The sequence below is a fragment of the Xenopus tropicalis genome, chromosome 7, assembly GCF_000004195.4.
Source record: "Xenopus tropicalis strain Nigerian chromosome 7, UCB_Xtro_10.0, whole genome shotgun sequence".
Lineage (NCBI taxonomy): Eukaryota > Metazoa > Chordata > Amphibia > Anura > Pipidae > Xenopus > Xenopus tropicalis.
In genome coordinates, this window is record NC_030683.2 from 40,518,931 (window position 1) to 40,542,473 (window position 23,543).

Below are 23,543 nucleotides of genomic sequence, written 5' to 3' on the forward strand. Positions count from 1 at the left end.
TAGGGAACAATTTCACAAAGGAATCCAGGTCCAGCCTGTTATGGTTAGCCACAAGTTACCTTCTGCTCAATCTTCAAACCATACAGATAAACACACATACACAAAAACATCATTCTCAGACTACTGAGCAAGTGTGACCTTTTGTTAGAGATTCTACAAGACTGGAAAGGGAAATTTACATTATAGTCATTGCATTAATGTATGTAGTTATCCATCACCATTATACTAGCTCCGCCGGTAGTTCAAGACAAGCATTCTATTCCCATAGATACAAAGCAAGCTTTCCACGGCCCCTGAGTAGCAGGACCTGGGCATGCATAGATTACACCTGCTGTAAAAGCAAAAAACATATTAGAGTTTCATGAAAAGAAGCAGACGTTGCATTGTTCAATGAACAGAGTTGGCAGCCAACTGCCCTTCATGTAATTGAAACTTTCCAGCTATACAGTCCTACTACAGTATAATTCACTACCATTGTCTTGCTGTCACCTTTAAATAGCCATGCTAAAAAATCATATTGAAATATGATTCTTATTTTGGACACTAAGATGACAAAATACTCTTCTTTGTACTCTAGCTCTTTACATAAGATTGTCTCTTATATTTCAATATGGGAAGTGCTGAGGACAGAATGTATAATAAGGAACTGGAATTGATAAAGGGGTGGGTTAGCTATTTCTCTCCCATGGTTACATTATGACATTAATTATGATTAGGGGAGTATTTAATAACATTGGAGACAAACATCACCGCTAATGTTCCCCATAGCAACCAATCAGCAATTAAATTTGAACTGTCACCTACAAGTTAGAAAACAAAAGCAAATATCTGATTGATTGCTATGGGCAACTTCATCAGTTATGTTTGTCTCCAATGATGTTTGTCTTCAATGACCCCTTGGATCTTATATCACGGGATAGTCATTTTTGTTTTGTAGAACAGCACTAAAGCATTTTCAATCTTATGGCCATAGAAGGCGTTAGTTTAATTTACTTTATATCATCAAGATATAGTATAGTGGTCATTATTCAAAAGACTTTTTAACAATGCCTTGTATTAACTGGTTCTTAACAATGAAGGTGGAGAGATAAAAAAATTCTAAGCCCCACACCTCATTAAATGGAAGCATTACTGTGTTCAAGTCAGTGAGTATACCTGTCCATCAGACCATCTGTAACCAAATGTCTTTAGTAGAACTGTTGACACTAAAATGGTTCTTTTATATTTTCCTTTATTATATACACTGCTAGACAAGCATTAATATATGTTGCAATGAAATCACTAAAGATTTCTCCTGTGCTCACTTATTAGTTTTTATGTTTCCACTTCAGCTTATGGCTTATTCATTCATTACCTATAATCATAGCAATAATGCATCATTAACAATGTTCATCTTGCAAAGAATTATGGGTATGGACATGCAAATAAGAAACACGATTGCTGCAATATCCCTAGACACTGTCTTCAATTACATATTGAATAATAAGGGTGGTGTCAACTCTGTTATCGAAATGCAAGTCATCTGCCCCTTTGTTAAGAATGCACCACACTGTGGCTCAGAGCAAAATCCAGTATTAATGCACATGCTGTGTTTGTCAGTACCTGCCAGAAATCCTGAAGTTTAGGGGAAGGGTGAGGTTAGAGAGAAAGATAGAAAGACCAGGTAATGTTTGGTTATTCAAACAAAATGAAAGATGATTTCCAACATTATGGAAAAGAGTTACATTTGAAAGACAGAGAAAAAAGATTAAAAAACACATTTTATTGTTACAACCTGGTAAAGAAAGCTAACAGTTGTTACACAAGAAAAACTTCAATTATATTGAATTTATAGAATATAAATGACTGAGTAGCCCATACACAATGGATTTGACTCAATCAGTTCAATACTGAATTGGTGTATTGTCTGACAGAACACTTCTTTACATATAGAAAATCAAGCAGAAGATACCACATTGTTTCAGAAGACTCAAAAGAAGATCAAAAAGTAAAGATTGAATAGTTATATCCTACTGAATTAAGCAAAGACAACCAATGTGGCAAATAAAGAATGTTCTGTGAAATCATTTATATACAATTATAATAAATATTGAAGATTCTCACTACTATAATTAATGCACATTATTCCTTGAGATAATGAATGTTTTACCAAAACAGATATTTTTAGGTTGTCAACTTTTGATTCAACATTCATTATATACGGTATGGTACTTACCAGTCAGCTTAAGGACAGCTGTTTGTAAAACCAAGCAGATAGATACAGTAGGACACATTTGCAATTGTTATTTTCACTCCTATTCTTGAGAATCTTTGCATTTTCTTCAAGTTAAATTTTATACTCACTTTTGGGATTGTCAAGACCAGGGCTGCCCAGCTACAGTACAACCCTTCAATATATTTTTCTGAACCATCCAACAAATCTAAGCACTCTACAGACAACATTATTTGCCATTATCATTAATATTATATTAATATATGATATAACCCACCAAGATTTTGCTGGAGATTTGTCCTTCTACATATGAATAAGCTGAACAGCACTGGTCTAGACTACCAACACTACCAACAAGGTGGTTTGGCCACCTTTGACTGATCTACAAGCGCAATATGGGAATGAAATGTAAACATATAACAACTTTCAGCACAAGGCTCTCATAATGTACCATAACAGTTTTCTCGTAAACATAATGAAATCTGTTATATACCTAGATGAGAGACTTAAAGGAGAAGGAAAGGCTAATAAAGAGTTAATCTCAAAATGCAGGCTTACCTTCAGTTGCCTCAATAGTGCCCTTAAGTCTCCCCATATATCTCCAGTTCAGATGATCAGAAGCAAAACAGGAAAAAAAACCTCTGAGCTGGGTAGAAAGATTCCCATAATGCATCGCTCTTTTCCAAGACTTGGAGACTTACTATTAAAGGCGGCGCATGCGCACAAGCAGGCGCGCTCCCCCTAGCGTCTGGTTATGAGACGCTATTTGCCATTAGAAGCAGCAGCTGGGGCCATTATAGGACGCAGCCGGCAGGGGCGGGGAGGCAAGCGAGGAGAGGAGCGGGGGCGAGAGGACGCAGGTACAGGGAGGGGGAGAGGTGAGCAGGGGTGAGGAACCGTGTCGGCTGGCAGTGCTGGGGCGGAGCGGCGAGCGGGACAAGAGGACACAGGTGCAGGGAGGGGAGCGGTGAGGACTGACAGGTGTCGGCTGACAGGTGCTGGGGCGGAGAGGCAAGCGAGAAGAGGAGCAGGGATGAGAGGACGAAGGGAGGGGAGGGGAGAGGAGCTGTGAGGAACGGTGACAGCTGACAGGTGCTGGGGGGGGGAGAGGCAAGCAGGGAGGCTAGTGGAGCACCATGTTTAAAACATGGCGGCGCAGACAAGGAGAAATAGTGTGTACTTCGGGAGGACCATACTGGGCAAAGGAGCATTTTTAGAAGAAATTATTTCAGCGTTCAGGTAGGGGCAGGGGCCCTCTATTACATACTAAAAAATGAGTAAAACCCTTTCCTTCTCCTTTAAGTTTACAGGAATGCTGAAATCTACTGATTCTTCAGCTTCCTTACCACTGTACTGCTAAATCTGAATATACACACAATTTTCTGACCAGGTTGAAGTTCCAGGCCTCCCTCAACACTCTTTAGGTGCAGAATACATGTGCCTTAAGAATCAGATACAGTTGTTATTTGCATGCTGAACACCAGAAACTACTCCAGGTAGACTTTAAAAATATTCGGGGCAACTGCACCTGATTTGCAATGAAGCACATGTACAGTTGCATCCATTTTGTCAAATTTGTGGAATATTTAAAGGCGCAGTACAATTGCATCAAGAGAAACATCCCTTTGCATCTGCAATGATGTTGGAATTCTGAGAAAAGCATTGTGTTGTGGAAAAACAAGGTGATTACGCTTGAACTTTGCACGCTTCGTCTAGGTAAGTGAAACTGCACTACTATGTGTGCCTCGGTGTAGTAACCCGTAGTTACTGCAAAGATGTTTGCTTTGAAACAGGTGACCAATAGATGCTTCCTGTGGATTTATTGCTCTACGTCAGTGCTGTCCAACTTCTGTGGTACCGAGGGCCAAAATTTTTCCGGTCTAAGTGGTGGAGGGCCAATAATGGAAGCCAGTTTTGACCACACGCGCCTGAAACCACACCCATGGTATCACATGACCATAGCCATATTTATGGTGGTAGTACAGCAAAAACCTGCTATACTCTGTCTGCCCTATGCTGCCTGTATGTCATACTGTCTTCCCTACCCTGCCTGTATGTGCCATATTCTGCCTGCCCTATGCTGTCTGTGTGTGCCATACTCTGCCTGCCCTATGCTGCCTGTGTGTGCCATATGCTGCCTGCCCTATGCTGCCTGTGTGTGCCATATGCTGCCTACCCTACCATGACTGTGTGTGCCATACTCTGCCTGCCCTATGCCGTCTGTGTGTATGGCATACACAGACATCATAGGGCAGGCAGAGTATAGCACACACAGGCAGCATACAGTGACACAATGCTGGCACTGCTCCTACAGTCTGCACAATAACTATATATTAAAAAAACTTTTTAATTGAGGTACCACCTCAGTATACGTTCTTTTTATAGTGTGCAGGGTTTATCTGTGGGTTTCTACTGCTCCTACAATCTGAGGTGTAAACAGGTGAACAATGCGGGTCTTACAGCCTAAGCCTGAGGTGTGAACAATGCAGAGGGTGAACAATGTAGGCATTAAAAGGTGTGAACAACACAGGGGAATACATTTTTAAACAATACAGGGGGTTTATAGCCTGAATCTGAGGTGTGAAACATTCAGGGGGCAAGTTAATCACAGCACTGATACCATTTAATGCTTACATATAGGTAAGCCATCAAAGTAGCCAGACAGGGGGGGGGGGGCACACAGAGGGGGGTTGCGGGCCGCCAGTTGGACAGCACTGCTCTAGGTGATCAGACCAGTAGCAAACTTTGCTGTTTTTATTACATTTGCCTATTAGGTATGGGGGTATGCATTTCATACCTACAATATTAAGAACCTTAACATCAAATCGTTGTTCGTCTGAAGGAGGAAACAATTATATATCAATTACGTACCTCTCCCATTTATGTTGGCTGATGACCTCCTTAAAAAAATGGGAGGTACTTTTCAAAGAGATACTATTAGTCAAAAGAATCAGTTAAGATGTGCTACACAGTGAAAACAGCTTCTTGCAGCCCCAGGTGCACGCTGTGCCTGGGTAGGTAAATACAAAATGATCCAAACAGCAGCAACTGTTTTGAAAAAGCGATAACTTTACTCAAGTGTCAAAGCCCGTTGGCACTTGAGTAAAGTTATCACTTTTTCAAAACAACCGGTGTGCTGCCGTTTTCATAATTTTCAAAGGGATTTTGTCATGATTTTTATAGTATACTTTTTATTTCTAAATTACACTGTTTACATTGCAAATAATTCACTCTACCATTTAAAATGTAATTCTTGAACCAAAAAATTTATTTTATTTAGTTGTAATATTGGTGTGTAGGCGCTATCTTAGTGTATTGTGAGTCTGAGCTTTCAGAAGGAGCGAGCGCTATACATTAGAACTGCTTTCAGGTAACCTTTTGTTTCTCCTACTCCCATGTAACTGGAGGTGTCCCAAGCCGAACTTGGATTTCTTATTTGCTATTAAGTGCTTATTACTATTGAGTGCTATTCTGATATCTACTGGGAGCTGCTATCTTGCTCCCTTCCCATTGTTCTTCTAATCGTCTGCTGGGAGGGGAGTGATATCACTCCAACTTGCAGGTCAGCAGTAAATGAGCCTTGGGAAATAGGAATATGGCTAGCCCCATGTGAAATTTAAAAATTAAATGTAAAGAAATCTGTTTGTGTTTTTTGAAAAATGGATTTCAATGCAGGATTCGGCTGGAATTTTGAAAAAAACATGTTTTCCCATGAAAGTATTCCTTTAACAAATTCTGCAATTGGACTTTTGACCAGCCACATTTTGTCATCCACATTGATGCCAAAATACCACTGTCACCACTATGACATGCCTCAGTAAAGAAGCAGAACTCTCAGAATAAAGTTGTACATTGTGTTATTACCAGATAATAACATATCCAAGGATCTTCATAGATTTATAAAAAAAATCAAAAGGACTACATATACATACAAGTAGAGAGAAACTTAAACCATGTACGAATCCGAACCACGAAATACCATCATTTCTGATGATCGAAAATGTCACATAAATTCTTTTTGTTGACGTTCGAAAATTTCGTACTTACGATCCTAAAGATCCGAAATTTTCATATAGAAACGATTGTAAATGTATTGGCGATCTGAAAGTCACAAAATTTTCGTATCTCAACAATCGTAAATGGCGTGAAACCCTTTCTGACTTTGAAACTTCAATGCATGATTTGGGAATCTTTCCATAGGACTTAATGGCACTCTGCAGCTCCAACCTGGCCAAAAGAAAGTCACAATATCGAAGCTTGACTGAATTCCGAAACTTTCTTACTCGTTACGACAAATACGATTTTGTCACACGGAAATTAACAAAAAAATCAAAGAAAATAAACACAGTTCTAAAAGTTATAAAAAAATACGAATTCTTTGTAATTGTAACCAATCGTACATTGATAAATGGGCCCCTAAATGTTACATAAAGCTGGACAAGGAAATAGTGAATTAAAATTTCTTTCAAAATTGAAAAACTTTATTGACAGGCACTTATTAAACCTTGTCACGGGCACAGAATAATTATCATTTTCTCAGGCAAGCTTTGGCTTCATGGTCAAATTCACAATCCAGGACTCTGCATTTAAAAACGTGCTTAAAGTAAATGGTTTGAGGCCCAAGCACCACTCAAGTGTAAAATCAAATGTGGTTCATTGCTGTAGCTATAAACACATCCACTCAACCAAAAGAACAGTGTTTAAAATGTGTGCAACTTTTGCAAACCGATTATGCCTTATAGAAGGCAACTGATGCAGTGAAGTGTAGACCACCTATTAATAACTGCTTTGTAAGTAATCACAGTGCATTGAAAGAATAAACTGAGACTTTTATATCCAAAGTTTTAATTTCTTTCTGGCCCGCAGCACAGGAGTATCCATTAAGAGATGCCAGCCACTGCACAGATATGCAAAAGCTAGCTGCTAACAACATGTAGAGATTTTATTTTTTAAAAGGACTCTTTGTAAAAACTTTGTCCCACCCAACAACTGCAAATCCAAAGTCAGGCCACACCCCCAGGAACCCCTTGTTCTGTTTAAAAGCTGCCCCTTTTTTGGGTTTGTTATATAAAAATGCCTTGACTAAATTTGGAACACTGCAATTTGTAACAATTTATTTATCGGTAATATTAGCTGGATATAGTTAAACCACTTGTAAGCATATTTTTAGGTGTAGGTAGTCTGGTTGCAAGAAGTCACACCAGCTATGTGCCACTTAGAGGATTTCCGTATAATGGATCCCATACCTGTGCTGTGTACATAACACATGGGGCATTACATGCTACAGCACTATGATGGTGGATTATGGTTCAGATAACTGCTGTAGCCCATTATTTAGCTATAATTACATCCAAGCCTATTGGCTGCTAATGGTGCTGGTTTGGAAAGATATCATCTGCAGCACTGCTTTTTTTAAAGTTGATTAACTTGTCTTGTACTGCCTAAAGGCTGCATTCATAAACCTATTTGTACTCATTTTCAATAGTAAAGGATTCAGAATAAACACTAAGTACTTTCGCTAGAAAAAAATCTGTATAAATTAAATAATGCTGCTTGACAGCTCATTTGCTAGTAGTACTGATGCAAAAGTACACGAGCAGCCACACTGGTGCACAATTTAACACTGCTGTTTTGCAGTCCATGTGGCCCTTAAAGGACATGTAAAGCCTACATTTGCCTACAATGTATATCAGCTGGGCACGTCTCCTCCACACAAACGGCATCATTTGTACTGCATATATCCCCTCCTCTTGCCAGCACCATCACATTTTCCTAAAGCAAATAGCAGCTTTCACCTGGTGGCCATTTTTCCTCTGATACATAATCAGATACATTTAAATCTGCAAGCAGCATACACACACACAGACCCTTATTCAGCATACATTTCATCACAAATACAGGCTCACACAGGCACAACTGTCTTTGATATAAGTTCTGCTTTGTTTGAGCATTGTAATGGTAAAGCTGAGCTTAGGAGAAAAAAATTGAAGCAGACAGCTAGAGTTGAGTTTCTATGGGAACCAGCAATGCCATCTCTTTACTGGCTGCTAGACTGGGGGGCGTGTTTAGTAATCTGAGCTTAGAACAACTGAGCATGTCTGGCAAGCCAGGAATCAAAGCAAATTCCAGAGGGGTGGGGGGCGAGTGGATTACTGGAGGAGAAGGAAATATAAGTGATTAAGGAGATGTTACTATTAACCTCTGGACAAAAAGTGTGGCAGGTATTGAAAGATTTCAAAGAGGCTGTTCACTGATTACATTTTTGTGTGGGGGGTTTACATGTATTTTAGAGGAACAGTTCAGTGTAAAAAAGAAACTTGGTAAAAGATAGACTGCCCAAAATAAAAAAATATTTGTAATATAGTTATTTAGGAAAAAATGTAATCTATAAAGACTGGAGTGGGTAGATGTCTAACATAATAGGCAAAACACAACTTCCTGCTTTCAGCTCGCTAACCTCTTAGTTAGTCAGTGACTTTAGGGGGGCCACATGGGACATAACCGTTCAGTTAGTTTGTGAGCACGCATGTCAGATTCAAAAGAAAACTAATTGAAGAGTTATGTCCCATATGGCCCCCCCCTCAAGTCACTGATAGGTTACTGACTGCTAACAGCTTAGAGAGCTGTAAAGGAGGAAGTAGTGTTCTAGCTATTATGTTAGACATCTGTTTACTCCAGCCTTTATAGATTACATTTTTTGGCTAACTTTTTTGAAAAATTTTTTTATTTTTTATTTTGTGTATCTATTTTACCCAGTTTAATTTTTACACTGAACTGTACTTTTAAAACCTGCCAAACTCTAAAAAAATTCTAAATTAACCATATTTTTGTGCATTTTTCTATGAATGTATGGTGTGTGATTTTGATGGGGTACTAGACTGTGAGCTGGGACTGATCTGAATGATTAGACTTTATTTGTAAGGCGTGTATTTATACTTTTATTTATATAGCACTACTTATGTACTCGGCACTGTACAGCAGAACATTAAATTAAAAGAATAAACAGGGGTTATTAGAATAATGAATACAAAAATTGCAAAGCACAGTCATGGTAAGGACTGAGCTAAATGACGGCGGGTAACTTACACACACAAACAGAAGGATATTAAGTGCTGCAGTCTAAACTGGTGCTTCACAAAATGGAACTGACACCAATAAATAAACATATCCACACAGCTTCTGCAGATGGGTTTGGGCTAAACTTTTCCTTCCCCCCCCCACCCCAGATTCGCAACCTTACAATGCCCCACTTCCGCCTTTTATATATATATATATATATATATATGTGGATTAATAAAGATTTTTTGTTCTTTTTTTAAGTCCCTGGGTGTGCGGCACTCTGTTCTTCATTCCTGGCCAGCACCTGGGGCAGTTGATTGTTTGTAGGAAGTGCTCCTTTTGTTTCTTTTATATATATATATATATATATATATATATATATTTTTTTTTTTTTTTTTATTTATAGATTGGAGCCACTTGTTCCTCTCCTTTCATGATGTCAGAGGAGGGCGGTACGGATATGGTTCAATTAATACAGAGAATTTGTCAGATTAGGGTGGGGTGCGGGTTGACTTTTTATCAACCTGGGCATCACTAGTGTAGAGCAATTAGAATAATGAAACCAAACGTCTGCTTGCTTACCTGCCAGATAACTGCACTTTTATCCTACAGGGTATGTAGGTAAATGTTGGTAACTGAGCCTTGTTTTTTGTGCTTTCTTATCTTCATAGCAGAACAGAGAATTCTTGATTTGCAATTGTCAGTTCTTAAAGGTTTGATACCAGCAAATTAGTAACTGCATACCAGAAAAAAAACTGCATTCTGAAAAAAATGATCTCATGAAGAGCAACTCAACTAATAAAAATAATTTTCACATAAAAATTCTATGATACCAGTATATATTTAAAAAAGAAATGAGCAGTCAGCAGGTAACCCATGTACCAAAAGAGGTTTTCTTGACCATGGCAAAAATGTGTATTAAATATCACTCTCTCTTGCTTCTTTTTGCCATATTATATATATATATATATATATATATATATATATATATATATATATATATATATACTACCAGGAATAGTTTGTTCAATCTGTATTACTTGCAGTTTTCTAAGTTCAGCTGCTCCTGTTTCGTCAACAAAGTTCTTTGCCTACATGAAACGCCCCTGTGCCACAGTTACACCTGAATAAAGATGAGAAGATGAAACTTCATTGCTGCATTTTATACCAGCTGGAGAGAAATGGAAGGTCCTTTCTGTGATGCCTGTGCTCTCAGTACTATATACAAGGTATGAGGAAGAAGCCAAAGAAGGTTCAGCTTTCCCTTTATGCGTATGGCTATATCATCATGCTGTATTTAGAACTATTGGTAGCCCTGGTCCTTTGATCCTTAAAGAACACTGTATAAGGTTAGTTAAAGAATAAACTATGGTAAAATAATAGCAAAAAAAATGAATGAAAACTGAGATATTCTGTTCTATCTTTGTGCCTTTTGAAGTGCGTGGGCACAAAGAGACTGTAGCAGGGACTGCAGAAGCACTGTGTCAAAGCATATTAAAGATGGGTAATGGGGCACAGAGAGAATCAATATCACTCCATCTGCCCTGCAGCTGTTAGGAAACAGATAGTTGGTTTACTGTAGTGCAACTATTTTGCCAATGAAATTAAATAGAATACTTTCAGTGTACTGTCAAAACAATGAGTACAATTTCTTTGCTGATTAAGCATAAAGCAGATCTTTGCAGCAATGCTGTTAGAAAAATAAGTGAGCAATGATATAATCAGACATATCATGTAAAAAGACAGTTAAGCTGATCTAAAGTAATTTCAGAATGTAAGGTATCTCATATCCTAACCATTATATATCTGTTATTTCTTCTCATATATATATATATATATATATATATATATATATATATATATATATATATATATATATATATATATATTATATATAAAATGTGTTACAAAGAAATAAAAATGAAATTTGAAAATTGGTGAGCAGGACAGTACAACATAAAAGTAGGAGAAGCATAGGCTGAAATGAAAGCTTTCTGGATATATAAATATGCACTCTTAATGCATAAAGGACTCATTAATTGCCAGAGCACCTACACATATATTGTTCTCTACATATACACATATATTCTTCAGTATATACATCTGTCCACAAAATAGGGTTCAACGATATTATCAAGGGAATATTATTCAGAAAAAAAACTACAGTGCATGGTTTCTGTTCCAAGATGAGAACTAGCTCTTATTCCTTAAACAGAATTCACTGGCTGTGCCAAACTCAAAAGGACCAGAGTCAATTTTTCTAGTTTTGAAAGAAATACATATAAGGAAAAGATAAGGGAAGAAAGGCAAGGTAACAAACTTAATCCAAATTGGAGACAAACAACTGTACTGAGTTAAATTAATGTTTAATTGATTTTTGGAAGGCTTAAGGTAAAGAGATCCCAATTATGGAAAGACCCCTTATCTGGAAACCCCAAGTCCCATGCATTCTGCATTACAGGCCCCATTCCTGTATATCCAGCAAATTATTTTAACCAAATAACCACTGAGCTAACCTTATAACAGTAACACTGTTATAACATATGCAAAGGTTGATAAAACTTATTTATAAGGGCACTTTCTACCGGGCAAATATTACTGAATCCCCTTTAGGCCACATCAAAAGGACTGCTGCACAAAGTACATATAAAAGGGGAACACATTTTCATAAACAAAGTCTTAGATAAATGGATGGATTAGGAGCAGATGAACTCTAAATCTCAGAAGTGATTTCTGACATTTAGATTATCATATAATTAGTGATTAAGAAAAAAAAGTTTGGAGTTTAAATATAAGCAAGTTGAGATTAGTTGCTTGCGGTGATAGAGACTTATTGCGGGCGACTAATCTCCCTGTAGGACATTACGCTAAGGCTGATGCCCCATGGAGTGTGTCAGTTGCCTATGATGGCAAATGCTCCAAAATACCTTTCCACCGGCAACAATAGGAATCACTGGTGGAAAGACCTTCGCATGACTTTGGTTTTCCGAAGAGGTGCAAATTTGCCTGCAGGAGGAAACTGCGCATGACTTCAGAAAACTGAAGCAATACAAATAGCTTTTCATATTTGTGCCGGTGGAGCAGTAAATCTCTGCTATTGCGGGCGACTATCATGCTCCGTGGGACATTAGCCTAAAGGTCAAAAAATTAAATAATACTCTAAAGAATATAGATCAGTGGTTCCAAAGCAGTGAGGGGTCTTGGAGCAGTGGCTGGGGGCCTCAGTCTGAATACTTATTAGGGATTTATTTGCTCTCTAGATACAGCTGAAAGTTTAACTTGAAAGTCAGTAAGGGTGAGATTTGGAGTTAAAACTATTTTGCTTTCCTAGATATTGTTAGAGCTGTGGTTGTATGACATATACATCAATATTTCCTATATTTGTAACTTTATTATTAGTCAAGTGGGGCCTTGGCCACAGGTTTTTAGTTCAAGTGGGGTTTGAACTGAAACAGTCTTCCAACCACTGAACAAGATTATAGCCAAAAGAATCTAAGAGCTCATGCAGGGCTACATCTACCTGTTACTACAGTTCTATGTTTTCTGTCAGTAGAAAGCAACCAAGTTAGCACCAAAACACTTTGCCTAGCCTGGCAGTCTGTGGATTCTGGCAAATGCCCAAGGGGCTGCTATAAAATGCCATGGATAGTTACTAGGGTTGCCATCTTTGTTGGGGTGGATGACTTCGGGAAAGGGCTTGTGATGTTTTGGGGCGTGATTAGTACATCCATGGAGGGATTGTGACATGGCAATCAGAGATTGGCTGATCGACATGCTATTCACTGAAAAGTTGTGTCCGGATTTCCTAATTGGGAAATCTAGACAGGCAGTTTTCACCTGGACAGATGGGAACCCTAACAGTTACTTTCACCCCTTGTGAAAGATAATAACACCACTAATCAATATAATTAGTATAATTTAATTCCTGAAATATCTATTAACCCTGTACTTACATATTATTTTTTGTCAACAACCATCCTATTCTATATGAGAAAATGTTCATGCTACAGTTGTGTAGCTTATTAAACTTAAATGTCAGCCCCCATGGCTACACATCATCTTATTTATAAAGTGTAGTAGTGTATCTAAAGCAAACACACATTTGTTACCAGTGCGGGCAACAGTACATTATATTTAAATGCATAGAAAACCGTTTACTTTTTTGGTGTTACTGGTCCCATAGTGTTAAAGGAAAACTACACCCCCAGAATGAATACTCCACCAACAGATAGTTTATATGAAGTGGCCTATCAAAGAATCTCACCACACTGGAATATATATATATATCACTAAATATTTCCCTTTTACACCCTTTCCCTTGAGCCACCATTTAGTGATGGGCTGTGTGCTCCCTCAGAGATCATATGACCAGAAATTATGCAGCTCTATCTCTAACAGGAAGAAGTGTGGAAGAAAAAGGCCATTAATTGGCTGATGTGACCTAGCATGTATGTGTGCCTTGGCTTGTTTGATTGCACTGTGAATCCTATGATCCCAGGAGGTGGCCCTTAACTTTTAAAATGGCAGTTTTCTATTTAGGATTACCCAATAGTACATACTACTAAAAAGGTATATTTTTATGAAAATGGTTTATTTAGATGAAACAGAGAGCTACATTGTTTGGGGGTATAGATTACCTTTAAAGCCTTTAAACGTATAAAGAATAGTCAGCTTACAAGACTAAGGGGTATATTTATCATGCTGTGTAAAAAGAGTTAAAGCATTACTGGTGATGTTGCCCAGGGCAACCAATCAGCAATTAGATTTCAACAGTTAAAAAACCAAAGCAAAGCATCTGATTGGCTGCTATCAGCAACACTGGTAATGTTTCTCTCCATATAATGCAAAAAGAAAAAATCGGTTGTGCTATCCAAAATAGAGTCTATAGTAAAGTTAACTTGGAGTGCGGATTCCTAAAAGCCGTGGCTTCCGGCTATAGACATATTAAGTGCAAAATACAAAAAAAGAAGTCACTCACGATTCAGGAGGTGTAAAGAACTGCCTCCATGCAGGTTTATTGGAGTAATCAGTGAGAAGGATACAGACGTTTTGGGAACCTCTCGTTCCCTTTTTCAAGGGAACGCTACATTGAAAAAGGGAACGAGAGGCTTCTGAAACGTCTGTATCCTTCTCACTGATTACTCCAATAAACCTGCATGGAGGCAGTTCTTTGCACCTACTGAATCGTAAGGGACTTCCTTTTTTGTATTTTGCACTAAATGTTTCTCTCCACTTTTTACACAGCATGATAAATTTACCCCCAAAGGTAAAGACGTGTGTAGCTACTAGTAGCAGCTAACTGTCACGGCTACTAAAACAGACAATGCTGATCATTTACTGATGTCTCTACATGGGTTTTAGCAATGGCAATTCTCAGTACTGTCTATGGCTGGGTATTTTCTGGTGTTTAGTAGCCATGACAAGTAACTGCTACTAAGTAGCGCTCTGTGTCTTCACCCTTAGAGGAAACATACGAGGAGATGCATGTACATGTTAATGAGAATTGCAGAAGCATAACACTAGCTCAAGGGCAATGCTGCTTGGCACTGCAGAAAGAGATGTGAATCAGAGATTCAGAATGCTCAGGTTTGTTTTAAAGCCTTTTGAAAATACAGAGATCAATTAATCTTGCCAGAACAATGTGATGCACTTTCACTTAGAGCACAGTAAACAGCAAGTATGCATACTATAGAGCAGGGGTGGGCAAACTTTTTGGCTCACGTGCCACATTTACTCACCCCCGGGCCGGACCGGGCCAGGGCGGGCCCCCTTCTCTCTTTAATTCCGGCACGCCAATGACACCAAGTCTCACGTGATGAGACTTGGCGTTGTCGGGGGGCCGGATTAAAAAGGCAAAGGGGCCGGATGTGGCCCGCGGGCCGTAGTTTGCCCACCCCTGCTATAGAGACATCCTGCATATAGAATGGAATTACAGCTAGGCTCGGAAACTGAATTTATAACACCTAAGCCTACACCATGGTTTATATGCATTTTGAATTCCCCTGAGAATAAAATATATTTTTCTAGTGTGAAAAACCCATGTTAAAGGGGTAGTTCACCTTTAAGGTAACTTTTAGTATGTTATAGAATGGCCAGTTCAGCAACTTTTCAATATGACAATATGTTTTTTTTTTTAATTATTTGCCTTCTTCTTCTGACTCTTTTCAACTTTATGTTATGTACAGTGTTAATTAAGCACTTACAAGTGTTAAAATGTATATTGTTGTAGTTTTCACGTTTACTGGAATAATGGCTTTACATAAGGCAAGATGGAACACTTGGGGCAGATTTATCGATTTTTCGAGTTTGAGGGGGAAAAAGTAAAATAAAGTTGCTTTGAAATCTTTAGAGACAATACCCATTGACTGTAACAGAAACTTTGCAGCTTTTACTAGCATTTCTAATTCATAAAATCAAAACTATTTGACTTTTTGATCAAAGTTTGGTACATTTTTAAATCTGCCCCATAATAATCATATTTCCTGATGAACCTTTTGCAACCTGCGGGTGCATTTAGGTCTGGTACCTAGGGTGGTCCTGGACCTAAATACAGCCCCCTAAACAGATTTCATGCTTAGCAATAAGCAAAACATTTAGAAATCTCCAAAGACATATTACTAAGAAATAAATGTGTATTAGTACCCTGTCATTGTAATGACTTGGCAGTGGGACCAATGGTTTCCAATAGTGTTGCAGTAAGACCAATCCAATGCAATCTTCCAAAAAAAAAAAAAAAATGGCTCCCCAACTCCAGCTAGTGATGAAAGGTCTATTAGAAATGTAAGGGCATTTTAATACCGCGTTAATGTAGCTAGTTAGCACAATTTTCCCAGCCCCTTACACAATCTGGGGTGGTATGGAGGGACTGCCCCAAAACCATAGGGGACTGTGGAATGGGGGTTCCGGGTTCCAGAATGTACCACTCCTTAGCCAACAGCAGGTCCCTTGCACATAGTAGTTATAGTATAGAATAGTTTTTCACTTTACACACTGTGTTAGGCTCTGTGCATGTCTCTGAGCTCAAGTAATGTTTTATTTTGAGATAAAAATCTTGATATAATTAAATAAGCAACTTAGCCTTTGGATAAATATGCAAACAAATTTGGCACAGTAAGGCAGAAAAACCAACAGTTATCTCTTTTCAGATGTCAGATTCAATACACAGATACAGAGGTAGGAGAAATTTATGCATTTGTAGCACTGAAAATTTAAATCTATTAGGTATGAAGACCTAATTCATACAGATATACGTTAAAAAAAATCATCACCTGCTGTTTTTTGTATATTTAAATAGAGCAAACATCAGAAATACTTAAAGAAGGAACATCATTTTGGCATTTTACTGCCAATAGATTCACATTAGTGCCACCTAGAACAATATATTTATTCTGCAGAAACCATTACCATACCTGAGTAAACAGCTCTAGAAGCTTTCTCAGTTTGCCACAGCAGCTGCCATTTTAAGTAGCTTCCTGCTGCAGCTCTAGCTTTTATAGCTCAGATCCCACATTCCTAAGGGAGAAGGGAGTGAGTTCTTAGCATTCTAGAGGGAAGGGAAAGCAGGAAAGTGGAGAAAGGAGAGAACTGTGCAGACTCTGGCTCAGGGAATTAAGGAAGAACATGTTTACAAAAAAGGAGACAAGAAATCCTGTGTTTCTTTTGATAGAGGTCGGTGAGTGCTTATGGCTGTATTTACATAGACCCTTCTGATAAAGCTTACTTAGTTTTTACCTTTTATTCCCCTTTAAAAGAAAAAGAAGGGAAACCCTTAAATGGCACTTCAACAACAATAAGCCTTTCTCAATCCTAAAAAATAAATTATGTAAAAAATTATGTAAAAAAGTAAATAAAATGTTTTAAATGATTTACAGTAGAACTATCATTTTCTTTCACACAATTTATTGAAGTATTGTATTTTTAACCACACTTGTAACTCATTAAAGTTGCAGGTGCACATTCCAAAGCTTCCTCCTAAATGAATGCCTTAGAAAAAAAAGTAATATAGAGCAATAAAAAAATGGCATATATTCTAGTAAAGCCCAAAATCCAGGAACAAAAAATCAAAGTTTTACTGTATCTCCCTCAGAGCCTTTGCTACTTACCTGTGTAAGAGAGCAACACATTTTCTCCCATGAAGCTATAAAAATAATGAATACAGGTATCGGACCCCTTATCCGGAAACCCATTAACCCGAAAGTTCCAAATTATGGAAAGGCCATCTCCCATAGACTCAATTTTAATCAAATAACTCACATTTTTAAAAATGGTTTCCTTTTTCTCCGTAATAATAAAACAGTACCTTGTACTTGATCCCAACTAAGATATAATTAATCCTTATTGGAGCCAAAACAATCCTATTGGGTTTAATTACTGTTTAAAAATCTTTTAAGCAGACAATGTAGGAGATCCGAATTACTGAAAGACCACTTATCCTAAAAACCCCAGGTCCTGAGAATTCTGGATAACCGTTCCCATACCTGTAATAATAATGGCAGCTCAGCTGAGCCATATAGGCTGAATATTAACAGTGCCCCAACCTATACGGTATTGGGCCACCCCCAAGTCCCACATCAAAGCTGCAGCAGTCATGGACAGGGGGTTTTCAAAATGTCATTTCTGAAAAAATCTGGGACATCTGAAAGATTTTTATATTTCTCATAGAAAAAGTATTGTTTTGCCACAAAGACAAGCAAACAGGACAAGCTTTAAGAAACATTGCTGTTAAAATTCCAGCAGCATTGAAATCATCACTCTCACCAATAGTGTTACTCCCTCCATCTAAATAAACTTTGAAGTATATTGCCTACATAGGCTTCCTAAACGCCTATTAACACCAAAATTGAAAATGATTTATTTGACCTGACATGCTATTTATTTCTGCCCTGTAGGTGTGCAAATGAATTATTTAAAGTAGAATTCCAATTGTAGCATGTTTGTCTACTGCAGTGCTTTCCAAGCTGTGGGGCAGCCAAAAAGCAGGGGGGGGACAAAAACTAGCTTTCAAGGGGGCGCAGGGGAATCACAAGCACTGATGCAGTCACCTCAGTTAAATATGCAAGTTCAACACCTCTGCAATACCAGCTGACGCTCTGACATCAGAAATCGATTCCCATATGCAGAATACACTTATACACATTGCTGTATACTTTCACAACACAGTATGTTGAGCAACGTAGATATTTCTTTCTTTCACAACAGAGCACCCAAGAGGGTTATTGCTGTAAATGACAATGCTGCTGTAAAAAGGAAAAATCTCTTTCTATATACATATATTTTTACACTGGCAATATTGTGGTCTAAGGGGACCAAGAAAATGTTTAGTGTTGAAAGGGAGCCAAAAAAATTATGAAAAAATCTTGTCTGCCTATTGTGTTTAGTGGAGTCTTAAGAGAATGTAAGTTCATGAAGTGCCCTCAAAAGCCCTACCAGCAAAACTACAGCTATCATAGTCTATGAGGAAAGAATGCATCTAAAAGAGAACTAGCTGTTGGGTTTACAGTAGTGTTAAAAAATCTACAGCATCCTTCTTTAAACTGCTCCAAGTGGCCTCAAAGTATGGCTTGGTGGCGAGTTTTGGAAGCATGGAGACACAGTTGTACTGTCCTGCAGACACATGGGGCTCCCAAATAGCCAATCACATTTCCTTATGTGGCATCACCAAAGAACTTAGTGTTAGTGTTGCTCACTACCACCTTTTACACCTGACTGTGGCTCAAGAGTTAAAAAGGTTGTGGTTCCCTGATCTACAGGATAAATAAATAAGTACTAATCCTAGCAGTAACCCGGTGCTTCACAGGCTTGTCATTCTGCATTGCACAAACTAAAGTCACAGCACAAACCAGACTTTCACTGGCCAGTTTTCAAATAATTAGTTGATATATCACTGCCCCTGCATAGTTTACAAGGAGCCTAGCATCTAAGGTCCCTAACATGCACACAATATTCAGTATGACCACTAACAGTTCTATTATCTCTATTAAAGCACTAATTATACAGATATGGGATCCAATATCCAACTATAATTGTTTTTTTGTTTTTTCTATTTGTAGATATTTGTTCCAATAAAACAGACACATGAAAAAAAATAACCACGAATGCTAACCCCAATGCCAAGTGAAAATAAATTACTGAGGAAGGAAATCAAAACTGAATGTTAAATAAAAATGGAGAGTCTATACAGGTAAAAGGGTTTCACACTCTATGACATAAACAACTTTTGGTTGCTTTTTCATCACAATCCTGATGATTCTCACATTGTTCATAAGCCTGTCATAACACAGGGAGATTAGTAACAGTTACTAGTAGCCCACTAGGAATATATTTCTTTTTCCCGTGGCACATTGATTACTTGTGACACTTCAGGTACCAGTTACTAAACAGTGTGTGACACCGTGTGACTGGCCTTTACACTGATATAAGAACATAATAGGCCTCATTGTAAGTATCACTGTGCATGTACACACAAAAAAATAAAATAAAAAAAATATTCTTACCTTTCCATCGTATCGCTTTATGATAAATTGATCCAAGCCCAAATCTGTAAAACATCACCACAATAAGTATTCAGATTTCAGTTGTCAAAAGTATAAAGGTTTAAAAGTATGTGTCAACTTGCCTGTCTCATCTTATTCCAAACCAACTGTATTAATAATATGTTGATCCTCAGTTTCCTTCTGTAACAGCCCCTACTCTCCTGGGATGTCTTTCTACTAGTTTTCAGAACATTGGTGGTGGGATTTGCCTCAATTCAGCCACAAAAGCATTAGTGATAGATAGCACTGGGTTCAGACTCATTAAAGGAGAAGGAAAGCCTAAGTCACTTGGGGGTGCCAAAATGTTAGGCACCCCCAAGTGACTTTAATCGCTTACCTTGTACACTGGGCTGGTGCCCCTGTTAAGAGAGATCCACACCAGCCTGGGGTAGCAGCGAGCTCTTCCTTCATCCTTGTTGGTGTGCTTGCACATGCGCAGCAGAGTGAAAAGCCGAGCTTTAACAAGAAAGACGGCTTTTCTCTCTAATGTGCATGCGCCGGGCCAGGGATTTTGCCGGCAGAAGAAATACGGAAGAAGGAAGAGCTCGCTACAGGTACCCCGGGCTAGTGCGGTTTTCTCCAAACAGGGGCACCAGCCCGGGTTACAAGGTAAGCGATTAAGGTCACTTGGGGGTGCCTCACATTTTGGCACCCCCAAGTGACTTAGCCTTTCCTTCTCCTTTAAGCAGGTTGGAGCAGAGGGGCAGTTTCTCGGCATGAGCTTCTATGCAGGTTGAACAAATGCCCCATGTGGCAGCAACTAAATACTTCACACACAAACAGAGAATTGTAGAATTATAGGGTTACAGTCTCATCAGAATTCATTGGTGTCTCATTTAGTTTAAAAAAGAGGCAACTGGATTCATAAACAACTATTTTATAACTTAGTAGTTAAATAGAGTAACTGAATATACACTAAAAAAGTGAAAAGCCAGAACAAAAAAGTAAAAGCATCTTTTATAATGGCAAAAAAATAAAATTATACTGCCACATTAAGATTCATCTAGCAATTTCCAAAGAGAATGTTATCAAAATAAATAATTACTGTGCAGCAACAAAAGTCTCAAGCTTCAGGTGTGCAGTTTCCAAAAGCATCTGCCCAATTACTAGCTCAGTTTGGAAACACTTTTAAAACTGCTTGAAACAAAATAAGCATTTGGTATTTATATTGTAGCTATAACTGAACTGAAACTTATTTAAATGATAATGTAATGATGCTAAAAAACAGTTGTGTGCCATACTAGGAACCTGCCACATGAACTTGCAAGCTTTTAAATGCTAAAGCATTTCAGTTTTTCGGAATTTATTTGTACTATATGTATAATTATTTGACTTTAAAATTGTGGAAACCAGAATTCAAATCTGGGAGTTTATGCACGAAAAAAAATTGCTAAATCACCCCCTTAGTGTGTTTAGTTGTACTGCCAAAAATCATCCAGTATAGGAAACTGCGGGCCCAATATATTATGCTGTGTAAAACAAGATTCGTTGAAAACATATGCCTAATTTGTCAAGGTGTTTGATTTTAAGTGGTTAAAATGCTAGATTTGATCCTGGTATTTTACACTGCTTCTGACCTTGTGTAACTTACGCTGAAGTCGGTCTAAGAAAAAAAAATGTATGCCTTTTTTTATGCAGCGAAGCATGCCGATGTGTGGTGACTTTTGTCAACGTTTTTTTACACTGCATAATAAATCTGCTCCCGAATGTTGTCATTCACATTGTACTGTACACCATCCCTAGAATCAATTGTTCACATCTATGGCCAACGAGTGATGCTCCCTTTACAATAAAAAAGTATATAAATGGTTATGTCTTGGGAGAAATCAAGAAAGAAATGGAGTGCCAACATTTAAGTGTTTGGCTACCTTCCAGCTGTCAGAAAATCATGAGGGCAGCAAAATGCTTGCAATCGTGCTATGTGCCATTGACCTAAGGGTTTGCTGCAGGATTTGAACACTAAAGCCTAGAAATGTGAGGTGGCAACCTTCAGTGATTATATGAGCCTTTGCCTTGCCCTTTGGGGGCAGAGGAATCACAACTCCTCTGTGAATCTGTGTTCACAGGACAAATATCATGAATACCATAGAAGTTCTTGCTTAACATCACAGTCTAAAAGGAAAGGCAGGGAAATAAGAGCAAGCTAATAAATAATAATTGCAGTTGTATAATCAATAAAATTAGTTTCTGAATGAAGGTATAATTAAAAGGGAAGTAGCACAGCAACAAAATAAGATTAGGATAGAGCTATTACCCCGTAAGAGCTTCTTTTCAGGAAGTCAAAGATATATTGATGGGCATTATTAAAACATATTAAAGTATTGCAGTACATCACTAAAAGATATACAGAGAATCTCTTCAAAAATGATATCAGATACAGGAAGCATCATTGAGAGTCTCCTAGATTCATTTAGAACCGAAATGCACTTTAACAACTTAGCTGTTTTTTTTCTCTATCCCTTTTAAGATTCCTTCTGGACAGTCATTCACACTCACACTTCTTTTTTGTGAAGGGAGCATGGAAAACCGATGCAAGGGAACAAGTATGGTATTATTTAAAAAAAAGCAGGTTTGTGTCAAGTCAACACTATAATCAACTAAAAATCAACCCCTGCACTGGCATCAGCCTCTCCCTGCCATTGCTTTGCATTAGCCTGGGTCCAAGCACACTGAGCTGATTTTGGCACCAAAATGCATACTTGTGCATTTTAGAGCTGAAATCCACTCTGTGTGACGGCACCCGGGCCATCACAATGCCACCAGGTGATAATAGGACTTCTAACATGTTCCTATATGATATAGGTTATTATATTTAGGAATCTCTTACTTAGGCTTTTGGGTCCTGGCATGGAGAAGGGCAACAGAGAGAAGCCCTACATTCTCAGCAGCACAGCAGAGTTCAAGGGATAGTTTACATGCTTGGCTGCAATAGATACAGTTATCTAAATCTATCTATCTGTCTTAGTGATATACATGTGGCTGGTGATTTACATATGAACATAGAATTTCCAGAGTGACTATTATATATCTCTCTGTAAAAATCCATCTGTGATGTCCCCAGTGAATATCCCTGGTGAGAGCTGCAACCTAGTCTAAAACCAAAGGGCAAAGTAAGATATTTTCTTGTCTACAAATAATTTCACCCTGAACAAAACAATGTGTCAACAATAAAATAAATTCAGAAAGGTGATGGGGAAAATATTATATTAATTATAAAAGGTTTGGGGGCAGAGAGAAATCTGCATTAAGAGAATTTAAAAAAGGGACCTTTTTTAAGTAGAATTGAAAAGAGTAGGGGGCACAGACAGAGCAAGTATTGTGGACCTTTTTATAATAAGGAAGTAGTGAATAGAAATGTATTTTTGTGCAATAAGATATTCACAAAAATAACAAACTTACTTTCTGGTTGTTTCTCATTTGGTGTTATCGACCTTACAAAATCTTGAGGTGTCATGAATACTTCAGACTCCCCTGATTCATGAATCACTTTTAGAGTTGCAAAGTATCTGAAGATTTTATCTGGAGTGGAATAAGCTCGGATTCTATTCTCATATTCCATTACCTTGAGTTAAAAGAAAAAAAAAGGAAAATGATTAAACAGAATAGGGAGGACAATTTAAATCAGCAGCAATTCTCAATCTCAATTCTCAATACCAATAGATAATGCCATGTTGGGAACAGCCAGTGTACTTAAAACACTGTTTTAAATGGATCCAGATAAGTATGTGTTTTATAGTAAA

At 38.0% G+C, this 23,543-nt stretch overlaps 1 protein-coding gene across 4 annotated transcripts in view; it reads right to left on the reverse strand.

Annotated features, from left to right (window-relative positions):
- Positions 1–23,543, reverse strand: part of micu1 (mitochondrial calcium uptake 1) — a 97,787-nt gene that overhangs the window by 48,389 nt on the left and 25,855 nt on the right. For 2 of the 4 annotated variants that reach the window (XM_012954148.3, XM_012954147.3), the window contains exons 4-6: positions 23,203–23,365; positions 19,765–19,808; positions 1,603–1,614 (exon numbers count right to left, since the gene is read on the reverse strand). In XM_012954148.3, coding sequence (XP_012809602.1) covers positions 1,603–1,614; positions 19,765–19,808; positions 23,203–23,365 — 219 coding nt within the window. 4 annotated transcript variants of the gene reach the window in all.